This window comes from Orycteropus afer, unplaced genomic scaffold, assembly GCF_000298275.1.
Source record: "Orycteropus afer afer isolate SDZICR_OR568_19922 unplaced genomic scaffold, OryAfe1.0 scaffold00127, whole genome shotgun sequence".
NCBI lineage: Eukaryota > Metazoa > Chordata > Mammalia > Tubulidentata > Orycteropodidae > Orycteropus > Orycteropus afer.
This window is the reverse complement of record NW_006921714.1, coordinates 5,974,646-5,989,242: the sequence shown is the minus strand read 5'-3', so window position 1 is coordinate 5,989,242 and position 14,597 is coordinate 5,974,646. Positions and strand designations below refer to the sequence as shown.

At 42.2% G+C, this 14,597-nt stretch overlaps 1 protein-coding gene across 1 annotated transcript in view; it reads right to left on the bottom strand.

Annotated features, from left to right (window-relative positions):
- Positions 1-14,597, bottom strand: part of UNC79 (unc-79 homolog, NALCN channel complex subunit) — a 284,033-nt gene that overhangs the window by 40,829 nt on the left and 228,607 nt on the right. Inside the window, exon 43 of the mRNA XM_042781482.1 lies at positions 6,463-6,567. Within this exon, the coding sequence (XP_042637416.1) occupies positions 6,463-6,567 (105 nt within the window). The remainder of the gene's footprint in view (positions 1-6,462; positions 6,568-14,597) is intronic.

Here is a 14,597-nt window from a genome sequence, read left to right as displayed (position 1 = left end):
TATGCTGAGCAAATAATACGAGAAGCTGGAATATATGAAGAACATGGCATCAGGATTGGAGGAAGACTCATTAACAACCTGTGATATGCTGATGACACAACTTTGCTTGGTGAAAGTGAGGATGACTTGAGGCACTTACTGATGAAGATTACAGATTACCATCTGCAGTATGGATTACACTTCAATATAAAGAAAACAAAGATTCTCACAACTGGTCCAATAAACAGCTTCATGATGGATGGAGGAAAAACTGAAGTTGTCAGGGACTTCATATTACTTGGTTCTACAATCAACACCAATGGAAGCAGCAATTAAGACATTAGACGTCATACTGCATTGGGTAAATCTTCTGCAAAAGACCTCTTTCAAGTGATGAAGAACAAAGATGTCTCCTTGAAGTCTAAGGTGCACCTAACCCAAGCCATGGTATTTTCAATCGCCTCATATGGATGTGAGAGCTGGACAAAGAATAAGGTAGACCAAAGAAGAGTTGATGCTTTTGAGTTGTGGTGCTGGAGAAGAATGCTAAGAGTACCATGGCCTGCTAAAAGGACTAACAAATCTGTCCCAGAGGAAGTGCAGCTGGAATGCTCCTTGAAAGCAAGAATGGCCAGACTTCGTCTCACCTACTTTGGTCATGTTGTCAGGAGGAACCATTCTCTGGAGAAGGATATCATGCTTGGTAAAGTGGAGGGTCAATGAAGAAGGGGAAGGCCCTTGTGGTAGTTAAATTTGTGTGTCAACTTGGCTGGGCCTGGTTGAGTGGCTGGGAAGCTGGTGGTAGTTATTCCCCATGATGAGACTGGCAATCAACTCCACAAGCTGCTGAGTAGCTGCCTTTGGGAATGTGGTCTGCTTCCTGTATATAAGGAGAAGCCTTAGGAATGGTCTCTAGCCTATGGCATGCTTAGACCCTGCATGTAGCTGTGTCATTGTTCAGCAGCCTGCCACGCTCTGCTGACCTTGGGACTTACAATGGACTTAAATTAATGGCCTGCCGTGTGGTTTGGTAACATTGGGACTGTGCCTTTTTACTTGTCAACTTTGGGCTTCTCAGCCTCAGCAGCCAGCAGCTGTCTGAGTGAAGAAACGCCTCTAGCTCCAGTGGGCTGGGAGCCGAGGTAGAGCTGGACCCCAAGCTTGAGGTGATTTCACCCAGCCCCTAGAGCCTGGCACTTTGAACTTGGACTTAAAGCCTCCAAACTGTGAAAGAATAAACTCCTGTTTGGCAAGGGCATCCCATTTGTGGTATATATTCTTGTCAGAGCAGCACTGGGAAACCAGAACAGCCCTCAACGAGATGGACTGGCACAGTGGCTACAATGATGGGCTCATGTATAGCAAGGATCATGAGGCTGGCACAGAACAGGGCAGTGTTTTTTCTGCTGTGCATAGTGTCACTATGAGTCAGAGACAACTCAATGGCACCTAACAACAACAACAACTTACTTACAGAGTATTTGTTTTAAAAAAAATTGAAAGTAAGTTTTGGTTTATATATGAGAAGAATGGATGGGCTCCATCTCAGTGAATCTATCCATCTACCAAGTTTTAATTGTTGAAAAGGTAGATGAAATATCCTATTGGTTCCCACTGAGGTGAAAGAATGAACCAAAGCCCAGGGTTTGAGCAACTGGCTCTCTTGTCAGATGAACCATTCTCAGTGGATCACCTGGTAAATGTTTCCTTCCAGTCATTTTCTTTGCTGTTTCCTTTGGCCTTTTCAGTTAAATCCAGCTCCATGGCCTTCAGAGGGTCACTGACACCTATGAAGGAAGTCACTGCCCCAGACACATATCCTTCCAAACTGGGAGCTTGGTCTCCCATGTGCCAGGAACTGAAGCTGCATCAGTCAGGAAGAAAGCTTCCCTTGAATTCTGGGCTAGACACCCTAGGCTAAGAGAGGCTACCAGAGGTCAGGCTGTCAGCTCTGCTGTTCTCCAGCAAAGGCCTGGAAGACCCAGACAGTCAAGGGCAAGACAGAGAGGAACTGGGAAACATGACAGAAAGGTGCGCTCCTTTGTCGTGAGGACAAACGAGTGAGGCTTCAGCCTCATCCCGAGCGGCCCCACGGAGGACTTCTCACCATGCTTAGCAGGCAGGATCACAGGGTAGAAAAGGGAACTACTTCTGTTTCTGAAACTCTGTCTCAGTTTTGTTTCTCTCTGTCATGAAAATGGCTTACTCTAAGAATTTATAGAACAAGGATATGTAACTTCAAAATGGGCATGGTGGATAATATTTTTTGAAATTTCGTGAACTTGGCCATTTACTCACTTGGAGAAGGTTGTAATATTATTCATAAAGTTGTTCCTCACAGGCACGATCTCAGATTGTCTCCCAAATTTACCTCTCCAACCTAAGTAACTTTACAACTTGTTATATTATATATATGTATATATATACACCAAGTTGTAAAGTTGTGTGTATATATATAGATAGATAGATGTGTTTGTATGTATATGTATATATGTTTAACTTGAGTCAATGAGAAATGTATATTTGCCCTAAAAAGATTAAAGTGTAGTGCATTTGCAGTTCCATAAAGCACATTCAGAAGTATCCACTTCTGCCTTTTTTCTTCCTAAAGCTAATTTGTTTTTGTTGTTTATTCACCTAACTGCACTAACGACTGTTTTCGTGGTTCCCTTAAGCACTGGGTAATTTAAATTGTCAATGTTCCTTTGCTGTCTTGTGACAGGGGCTTATTATGGTTGACTAATGTACTTGATAGAAAACCAGGCCCCAGCTGCAGTTACAGCATGGGGTGCTAGACCCCAAGAATATCAGCCAAGGAGATCTGCTCTGCTGAAGAATGAGGGCAATTAAGGGTACACTCTCCAATAGCCAAAGGAAAGCTCGAACAGGGCCCTGAGCCCTAGCTTGTTTCTGGTGGCACACCCCCACCTGAAAAGCTATCAGAAGCAAGTAACCTCCAGACATATCCACCTGCTACCCATAAATCCCTCCTGGACTAATCACTAAGCCCCCTTCACCTGCCCTCTCCTCCAAACCAGAGCAGATCCTATTCATCTATAAGGTCAGTTTGAGTCAAAGGTGCTTCTACCCAAAGGCAGTGTTGTTGCTGATGTGTGAGTAGAGAGGGTTAAAAGGCCAAGGGCATCCACTGGAAGAATTTCAAAGGCTGTCTCTGGTAAGAGTGCTGATCTTTTTCTCGTTGTGGCTTTGCTCTGTCTTCCATCCTGAGCTTCTGACGTCTTGGATCAATGGGAGCCATTTCATTCTGACTTTCTCATGCCTGACATCCATGGATGTCACTTCCAGCAATCATGTCACACTTGTCCTCAGAGAGCTTCCTGCTACCCCAGAGAGCTCTTCCAGGACGATGTAAGATGATTCTTCATTGAAATGACACCAACTTTTTATTAAATCTCAAGTCTTCAAGAAAATTAAATTCTGGTCCTAATGATTAGTACTATACAGTCGGAGAGGGGGACAAGGCTGTGGATATTAAATGGTTAAGAACAGGTGCTGTTCCTCCTCTTCTCTGCTTAGTAAACTCATGAACTTCTGCACATCCTTCAGGGACACACATCCCTTTTCTAGTAAGTAAGGACTTCCTGACTTAGTATACACCTCTATGTGTACACACCACACTGTAGTGGAATTTTGAGTTTATACTTCAACTTCACCTACTAGATTGCAAACTCCAGGAAGGAAGGGGTCATGGCCTAGTCACCCGTTTCCCCAGCCCCCTGCATAACACCTGTTTGTCATGGCTGGTAATGGCTTAATGAGCTGCTTTTATCTCCCAGGCTGAGTTAGCAGTGTCCACCTGCACACTACTTTACATGCAGTGTAGACTTTCAGGGTAGTAGTTACACATCATCAGGATAGGATCTATGCCTATTATAGCTTTATATCCTTGGGACCATTAAGTCAATTCAGACTCATAGAGGCCTCCATTGGGTTTCTAAGGTTGTAAATATTTACAGAAGTAGACTGCTTCATCTTCCTTCTGCAGAGCACCTGGTGGGTTTGGATGGCCGACCTTCCGGTTAGCAGCCAAGTGCCATGACCACTCTGCCACTACAGTTCCTCAGCCCAAGATGGGTGCTCAACAAATATTTGTAGTGAGAAATACTGGTTTTTGTTGTTGTTCCACATTTTGAAAAATAATTTTTTTTTTAATTTTTATTGTGACTTGGGTGAAAGTTTATAGAGCAAATTCATTTTCCATAAAGCAGCTCATACACATTTTGTCTCATGACTTTGATGAGTAACAGCTCTCTTTCCATTTCCTCCCCATAGTTACCTCTTCCCTGTGTCCTTCCCTCCCATGCACTCCAGCCCCCCAAGCTGTCTCCCTGTCCATACACTGCGCTTCTGTTCTTCCATAATTGACCTCTCCAAGGAGTATCAGCTTGATGTAAATGTTCAGCCCACATTCCTGTCTATTATTTGGCTGGAAGCCACAGTAGTGAGCTCAATTCCAGACCTGAAGAGCAGCTAGGAGCCATAGTCTCAGGGGTTTCACCAGGCTCTATCAGACCAGCAAAGCTGGTGTTTTTATTTATTTTAATTTTTTAATGATTTTGAGGTTTGTTCCACATTGTTCTCCCACTCTATCCAGGATCTCCTACACAGATCCCCAACCCCACCCACCCCCAAGTGGTTGATAGTGGCAACTGGGCACCATCTAGTTCTTCTGGTCTCATGGTCATATAGGTTGAGGATCGCATGGTCAACCACTCTCCTGGACTAATTATTTGCATGTGTCTTTGGTTTCCTTCATTCTTCTTTGCTCTGGATGTGGAGAGACACATCATTGCATCTAGATGGCCACTTTTATAGTGAGAAATACTGTTGAATAGCCAAATATAGCCAGATGAGGAAAGACCCCAATAGTTCAGATGCCACAGAGTGGCTGTAGGTGTTTCATGCAGGGATTTATCTGATAAAAAGCAGGGTTTTAGTAAAATGCAACTGGGTTGCCTTAGGTAGGAGACTGGATTGGTGTAAAGAAAGATGAATCAGTGCAAAAAGCTAAGTGCTGTTGCAATGGTCTGGCAAGCAGTGCAAAGAGCGTGATTAGGTGACAATTCACCTGGATACAAATGGGCTCTGGAGCGCCCTCTAGTCAGATGCTGACATGATCACCTAGCTGCACTAAGCAACACTGTCCCTCTCTGAACCTTGGTCTTCTCATCTGCAGTACAGAACCAGTGCCGGGAGACTAAGTAAGGCAGCCAGCATACTGTCTGGCACATAGTAGATGTTTGGTTGATGTTCCTTTCACCCCCATCTTTCCAAATTGTACCCAAGGCACCTAAGATTTGGGGAAATCTGTTAGTTCCTTGAAAACAAACTCCCATTTTCCTTCAATCATCTAACCTCAAGTTTGTGGGCCCCAGACTCTGAGCTTGGTCTTATTGAGTACCAGGGATAATGGAAGGAGCTGTGACTCAGCTTACAAAGGCAGTCTGATTGACTGCCCCCAGTTACAGATCATAGCCAAGTCTTTCAATCCAGCCTCAGCCTTGGAGTGGGGTCCAGGCTACCTGACCCACTGTTGACTCCTCTGGCATTGCCAGCTTGCTTTTCCTCCTCTCCACCTTCCTTTATCCTAAAATCCATTCTCCACGGAGCCCCAGACAAAGATTTGCCTGCTCTCACCTGTCCTTTGTGACCCAGCTCAAATGTCACTTGCTTCATAAGGCCTTCCTACTTCCACACCATCCAGGGTAGAACTCCACCTGCTCTCCACTTTTCCACAGACCTTTGCTTCTCTCTGTATGCGTCCCACTCATTACAGCCTGTCTCAGGTCATCAAACTGTATGCTTGCCTGAGATGCTGAGCTGAGGACGCTGGGGATGAAGGGCTTCAGCTCTACGGAAGCAACCCACAGCCAAAGACATAATATTTGCTAGTTCTCCAGACCCTGCCCTGAGTGCATTCAAGCCCCCATGTCTCAGGGCTCCCGTGGGTGCTAATTTTTCACACTCAGCCCACCTTGGTTGGACTCAGTATCTCCTGCCATTTGATTGACTATCTGGCCTGGCTACCCTCGCCCTCTCTTCTGCTTCACAGAGATCTGGCAGCCCACACACCTCCATCCCACACTGCAGCCTCATCTCAGCCTCGTCCCCCATTTTTGGCTTCATTATTTCTGTCTCAGCCCCCCTAGCTGTGAGTGAGCTACTCGACCCACATACTGTATTGCAAATTTCTTAAGGACAGAAATGATGTTTCATTCTTCTTTTTATTCCCCCCACAGAATTAGTTCCACAGTAGGAACAAAGAAAATACTCCTTTTCTTTTTGGAGGCCAATGTTAATGCCAAGTGCATAGTTTTAATTAGATCACGGCTCATAGAATATGTATTATTTCCCATGTCGGGGCAGAGACAGCTGGTTTTATCAGCATGCCCCACAGCTTCCTTGGTTTTACCAATAGAAGTGGAGCTCGTGAAAAGTGTGTCAAGTGAGATATAAACCTACCTGGACAAGTAGAAGGAGGTTTGTATCTGGTAAAGGCGATTTGAGCTTCAGGGCCTGCAGAAGTTCTAGGACGACACTACGAGACAAGTAGAACTTATCCCGCTCCTAAAGAAAACAAAATGCAAGACGGTAAGTGATTGCTGAAAGGTCGGTCAGAATAGGTGTCGAAAACAGCTCCCAAAGATCCATGGATCAGAAATGAAAACTAGTACTTAAAATATAAACCATAAGCTCTCCTCATGAAATAAAACTAAAGCATAAGGAAATGAAAAAGGCAACTGTGTGTGTCCTGAGCACTGAGGGTACGTAACATGACGGAGGAGAAAGAAGCCAGTGTTGTTCAGTTACCACCGAGTCGGTTCAGACTCACGCTGACCCCGCGTGTGTAGACTAGAACTGCACACCCCAGATTTTCAAAGTGGTGACCTCTCAGGAGCAGGTTGCCAGGTCTTATTTCCGAGGTGCCCCTGGGTGGTGGGAACCACCAATATTTCAGTTAGCAGTCTAGCATTTAACCATTTGCACCAGGTTACATTAAAGATGGGCTAGCTCTTAAATATTGAAACCACTGGATTTGCTTCTTATTTGCATGAGGTCCTAAGAACTGCTGAAATTAAACAAATCTAGAAGTACTTCGTTCAATACAAAATGACTTAGAGAGCTATTGTGCAGCTGTGTAAAGGGTCCTACATACTCTCAAAAGAGCTTACTTTTTAAACAGACTGTTTCAAGCATACAGAGAAATTGTGAGAAAGGAAGATACTATGGACCAACCACCCATTTTATTAAACTGTAGCATTTTGCTTTATTTGAGTCCATCTTATTTAGTAAATAAGATGTAACACAAACAGTTGAAGCTACCAACATGGTGCTGTTTTCTTTCTCCTTTCCTCCCTTCCTTAAAGTAGCTGCTATTTTCAATCTGGTAGTTCTATTTCATCAATGTTTTTATACTTGTATTACTTACATATGCCTCCATTATAAGGTATGCTATTGTTTAACTTCCTATAAATTGTATCATACGGTGCATACCTTTCTGCAACTTGTAATTTTTTACATTATATTTTCAGAATGTACCCCTATTGATCCATGTAGGTCTAGTTCTTTCAACTCAACTGCTGAGTGACGGTCTATTGTTGCATGTATCACACGCTAGTGATCCGCTCCCCTGCTGAGGCACTGTTAGATTGTTTTCAGTTGTACCAGCCTTTTTGTTTGTTTGTAAGTCTTTTTGTTGTGAAATATAACACATACAGAGAAGTACACGAACTGTAAATTGACTGATAAGAATAGAACCCTCATGCAATCACCACCCAGATCAAACAACAGACTATTACAAGCATCCTAGAAGCCACTTGTGCTTCTAGGATCAGGAAAGCCTGATCATAATCAAGTAACCGGAGTCCCTGTGGGTCTGCATCCACTGTCTTCTTTCTATTCGCTCTTGCTCACAGTACCTGGCCTCCTTCTGTGTCTGGTTATCTTGGATTGTGTGTGGGATGAGACACTGGAAAATGGTTTTTAGAAATAATTTGAGGCCTGAAATGTTCTCTGCCTTCAAAGAGCTTTCTGTTTGTTTTTAAAACACCAGGTGTCTAGAGGCACCAGCATTGTGGAGTTACCTTAATACACACACATGCAGTATCCTGTCTTGGGCACTCACATGACTTGACACTGAGCTGTGTCCATGTGAGGTCAAGTTTACATCTGGGTTATCTTTACTTTGTGTTCCCAGCCAAGAGTGCATGTGCTTGTGTGTGGGGGTGGGGTGGAAGGGGGAATGCTTAGTAGAGTTCTCACTCTTGGCAAGTCTCAGATTCTGACTTTTGCCACCCTTGCCCCTACTTAAAGGAGCTCTGGTGGTGCAGTGCCTAAGGCATTTGCCTGCTAACCAGAAGGTTGGCAGTTCAAACCCACCAGCCACTCCACAGAAGAAAGACTGGGCAACCTATTTCCTTAAAGATTTACCATCTCAGAAACCCAGTGGGACTCACTATGAGTCAGAATCGACTCAGTGGTAGTGGGTTTGTTTTGTTTTAGCCCCTACTTGGTAATGTAGAGACTACTTTAAAAGCCCTACTTAATAAAGCACAGGGTAGTGAAGAAGAGGAAGGCCTTTAGCAAGATGGATTGACAAAGTGGCTGCAACAATGGGCTCAAACACAGCAACAAGTGTGAGGATCGGGCAGAACTGCATTCTGTTGTACATGGGGTCACTAAGACTTGGAACCAACTCAAGGCCCTAACCACCACCACTACAACAACTACCACAAAGTTTCCAAAATGGCAGCTCAAGCTCTCAGTCACATCTCCAGATTAGCAAATGTCCCCAAGGCACAAACAGCCTCCAGGGCTGTGCTCAGGTCTCCCTATCCCAGTGCTTCTTGGATAATTCTCCTGGCAATTCTCCCATACCTGATTAGCATTTTGGTGCTTTTAAGAGTTTTCAAAAATATTTTGTTCACCTCTTCTTTTTAACTTTTTAAGGAGAAGACAGTTTCAAATTATTTTATCTAACATTGCCAAAACAAGGCCAGGAGCTAACTGTGGAACAAGACCATCAATTGCTCATATGCAAGCTCAAATTTAAACTGAAGACAATTAAAACAAGTCCACAAGAGCCGACTTTGATCATAACCCACCTGAATTTAGAGAACATCTGAAGAATAGATTTGACGCACTGAACACCACTGACTGAAAACCAGAGGAATTATGGGATGACATCAAGAGCATCAGCCATGAAGAAAGCAAGAGGTCATTAAAAAAGGCAAGAAAGGAAGAAAAGACCAAAATGGATGTCAGAAGAGACTCTGAAACTTGCTTTTGAATGGAGAGTAGCTAAAGCAAATAGAAGGAATGACCAGATAAAAGAGCTGAACAGAAGACTTCAAAGAGCAGCTCGAGATGACAAACTCAATTATTATAATGAAATGTGCAAAGACACAGTTAGAAAACCAAAAGGGAAGAACACACTTGGCATTTCTCAAGCTGAAAGAACTGAAGAAAAAATTTAAGCCTCGAGTTGCAATGCTGAAAGATTCTGTGGGCAAAATATTGAATGATGCCGGAAGTATCAAAAAAAGATAGAAGGAATACACAGAGTCACTATACCACACAGAGTCACTATACCAAAAAGAATTGGTTGATGTTCATCCTGAAAAGGAGGTGGCATATGATCAAGAACCAATGGTACTTCAGGAAGAAGTCAAAGCTGCATTGAAGGAATTGTCTCCAGAAATTGAATGAATACCCATTGAGATGTTTCAACAATCAGATGCCGCACTTACTCATCTATGCCAAGAAATTTGGAAGACAGCTACTCAGTCCAAAGAAAAGTGATCCAACAGAATGTGGAAATTATCAAATAGTATCATTAATATCTCACAAGTAAAATCTTACTGAGGATAATTCAAAAACAGTTGCAGCAGTATATTGACAAAGAACTTCCAGAAATGCAAGCTGGATTCAGAAGAGGACATGGAACAAGGGATATCATTGCTGATGTCAGATGGATCTTGGCTCAAAGCAAAGAATACCAGAAAGATGTTTACTTGTGTTTTATTGACTATGCAAAAGCATTCAACTGTGTGGATCATAACAAATTACAGATAACATTGAGAAGAATGGGAATTCCAGAACACTTAATTGTGCTCATGAGGAACCCATACATAGACCAGGAGAACAAGACGATACTGCATGGTTTAAAATCAGGAAGGGAGTGTGTCAAGATTGCCATATGTATTCAATCTTTATGCTGAGCAAATAATTCAAGAAGCTGGGATATGTGAAAAAGAACACAACATTGAGACTGAGAGAAGACTCATTAACCACCTGTGATATTCAGGCCACACAATCTTGCTTGCTGAAAGTGAAAATAACTTGAAGCACTTACTGATGAAGATTAAAGACTACAGTCTGTGGTATGGATTACACCTAAACATAAAGAAAATGAAAATCCTCACTACTGGACCAATAAGCAGCATCACAATAAATGGAGAAAAGATTGAAGTTGTCAAAGATTTCATATCACCTGGTTCCACAATCAACACCAATGGAAGAGCAGTCAAGACATCAAACAAGGCATTGCACTAGGCAATGGGCTCAAGTATAGCAAGGATCATGGAGCTGGAGCAGGACCGGGCGGTGTTTTGTTCTGCTGTGCACAGAGTCACTATGAGTCAGAGACAACTCAATGGCACCTAGCAACAACAACATCACACTAACAAATTTGCTGCAAAAGACCGCTTTAAAGTGCTGAAGAGCAAAAATGTCTCTTTGAAGACTAAGGGGTGCCTAACCCAAGCCATGGTGTTTTCAATCATTTCATATGCACATGACAGCTACATGATGAATAAGGAAGACAGAAGAAGAGTTGATGCTTTTGAGTTGTGATATTGGAGAAGAAAACTGAAAGCACCATAAACTGCCAGAAGAACTAACAAATCTGTCCTGGAGGAAGTGCACCCAGAACACTCCTTGGAGGCGAGAATGGCCAGACTTTGTCTCACCTACTTTGGTTACATTGTCAGAAGCGACCATTCCCTGGAGAAGGATGTCATGCTTGGTAAGGTGGAGGGAAAAAGGGGAAGGCCCTCAACAAGATGGATTGACACTGTGGCTGCAACAATGGGCTCAAGTATAGCAAGGACTGTGAGGGTGGTGCAGGACTGGGCGGTGTTTCATTCTGTTGTACACAGGGCCGCTATGAGGCGGAGCTGACTCGACGGCACCTAACAATGACAACAACAACAACACTGCCAGAAGAGAAAGTCTAGGGATTTCTGTTGGGATCAGACTGGATTTAAAGGTTAATTCGTGGGAACTAGCTGTGATTATGATCCTGGGTTCTCACCCATGAACATGGCATCTGTCTCCACTTGTGTAGATCTTTAATGTCCATCAGTAAATTTTTCTGGTTATTGCTATAAAGTTCTTACATATTTTTGTTATATTCATTTTTTTGTTGTCACAATAAAGCTCATTTTGAGAAGTACCCTTTATAGTCATTTGTAACTGAGTATTACAAAAGGGAGGAGACTTCTGGATCTTCATTATACCCCATGTTCTTGTTGACACTCTTATAAACATGTCCATAAATTTTCTTGGGTTCATTTGTATCAGATCATCTCCAAAAAAATGAAAGTTTTATTTATCCTTTCTAATCCTTACGCCAGGAGCTCTGGTGGCACAGTGGTTAATCGTTCAACTGCTAACTGAAAGGTTCAGCGGTTTGAACCCACCAGCCGCTCCGAAGGAGAAAGATGTGGCAATCTGCTACAATAAAGATTACAGCCTTGGAAACACTACAAAAAACCCCACTGTCATCAAATTAATTCTACCTCCAGAGACCCTACAGGACAGAGTAGAACTGCTCCATAGGGTTTCAAGGCTATAAACCTTTATAGAAGCAGACTGACTCATCTTTCTCCCATGAAGCAGCTGGTGGGTTAGAACTGCCAACCTTTTGGTTAGCAGCCCAAGGTTTTAACTACAGCACCACCAGAGCTCCCTCTCAGAGACCCTGTAGGGGAGTTCTATCTGTCCTGTTGGGTCGCTATGAGTAGGAATCAACTTGACACTAACAAGCTAATCCCAATACTTTGCATTTCTTTTCCCTGTCTTGCTGACCTGATAGGACCTCAACCTCTACACAATAGAGAAGCAGTGAGAATGGGTATCTCTGACTTATTTTAAAGGACTACTACTGGCATCTCACTATTAAGTATACAGTTTACGAGAGGTTTTTGGTAGATATCCTTTATCAAGTTAAGGAAATTCCCTCCTATTCCTAAATTAATAAAAGTTTATTAATTGAATTAAAATTTTATTAATTAAAGTAAATGGGTATTGAATTATACGGAAAGCTGTTCCTGAATTTGTTGAAATAAGGACAGAAGTTTTTCTCTTGACTCTGGTAACACAGTGACATTAATTGCTGTTCTAATGTTTGAACCAATCTTACATTTCAGGAGACTGTTCTGAGGCAGCATGTTTGATGTGCTGATTTCATACTATTCATTCAGAAACTTTCCTTTGATTCAGTATAATTGTCCTATAATTTTCTTTTCCCTATTACCCTTTAGGATTCTTTATATGTTTATTGGATCCAATTTGCTTAATGTACTATTGATATCTTCTAAAGGCTTCTTAATTTTTTTTTTCATTTTTTATTGCAATTTGGGTGAAAGTTTACATGGCAAATTGTTTTCACAGATTTTAAATTGTTAAAATCTCCCTTATGATGGTGCATCTATCAACATCTTTGAAATTTTATTAATTTTGGTTTTACATATTTTGAGGCTGTTATTAGATGTCTACAGTTCCAGAAGACAGGCGGTTCAAACCCACCAGCCACTGCCCGGAAGGAAGATTGGGCAATCTACTTCCTTAGTGATACTGCTTTGGAAACCCAAGGACGGGTCGCTATGAGTCGGATCTGACTCAACGGCATGTAACAACAACAACAACAATAGTTTCAGAACTGCCACATTTTCTCACTGAATTGTTCCTCTTATCTTATTCCTTCTTACAATAATGCTTTTCTACTAAAATCCAGTTTACTGACTTTAGCTTTCTTTTATGAAAGCTGGTATATCTTTTTAAGCCCTTTCTCTTTGAAGCTTTCGATATGTCCACATCTTTTAGGTATGTCTCATAAATAATGAGTAGATGGATTTTTTAAGATCCAATATAGCAATCTGTGCCTTTTAACTGGTGAGTCTGGTTTGCTAATACGTATTGTGATTACTGGGATATATGGAATTTATTTCTATTATCTTATGTGTGCTTACTCAAGCTTGTTCTATAATTCTCTTTTTGTCTTGACTTTTTTATTATTTATACCTGTTTGGAACTTACACATTCTGTTTCTAGTCTGTAGGGTTTACATGTATCTGGAGGGCAGACAGCCACTCCCAGGAAGGAAGGTTGGGCAATCTACTTCTGCAGTGACATAGCCTCAGAAACCCAAGGAGGGGTTGCTATTAGTCGGACCTGACTCGCCGGCAGTGGGTAGAGGGCAGACATATAGAAACTTGGGTGAAGGGAAAGACAATACACAGGAAGGGAAGGTCAGTACAGAATGATCAGTGCAGAGAAGGCACGGGAGGAGCACAGAAGTCAAAGGTAACAGGGTGAATGCTGTCACATAAACTTTAGAAAAGAAAAAAATCCCGTGGATGTATTCTTAAGAGTCACTCATTGTCTCTGCCTTCCTGCTGAACACTCCCTAGAATGCTTAACTCTGGGCCCCACCTACAGCCACCTCTCCCATCTTACAGCTTAGTGTTCTCCAGTATTTTAATGTTCCTTTTTTTTTTCCTATACATCAAATTAGTCATTACTTATTATCATTGCTTTATACTAGCAAGGATAACCTTGATTTCTACAGTTTACCAATTTCTTTAAGCATCATTCCTTCATACATTTTATCGTCCTTCTGAGTTCAATTTTCTTCATCCGGTAGTATATCTACTATGAACAAATTCCTTTTTCTCCTAGTGATATATTTATATTTATATAGCCTTCACTCTTAAATGATAGTTTAGCCAGTAGAGAATTTCAGGTAGACAGTTTTTTTGCTCTTATCATTTAAAAACATTTCCCCATGATGTTGTGGTTTCCACTGGGGTACTGAGAAGTTTGTTGTCAGTCCGTCTATCTATTAATAATTTTCATCAATTGTAGAATTGATAAAAATCCTACTTTCCCTTTCTGAAGCATTACTAGATGTCTGTTGTTGTTGTTATATGCCGTCGAGTTGGACCCAACTCATAGCGACCCCCCCCTTGAGTTTCTGAGGTGCCCTCACTATGGAAATAGATTGCCCAACCTTCCTTCCAAGGAGTGGCTGCTGGGTGTGAACTGCCAGCCTTGTGGTTAGCAGTCAAGTGTCTTAGGCACTATGCTACCAGAGCTCCCAGATGTCTGTTAGATCTTCTCATTATACTTCGTCTCTTGATCTCTCTTGGCTGCACTCTGGAAAATGTCATCAGATCCAGTCTCCATTGCACCAGTTCTCTCTTTGTTGTTGTTGTCAGGTGCTGTCGAGTCCTATTGTGAGTCTGAGGCCAGAGTCCTAGTAGCCTCCAGGAAAATCTTTAACCAGAAACCTTTTAGTGTCAGCAATACTAACA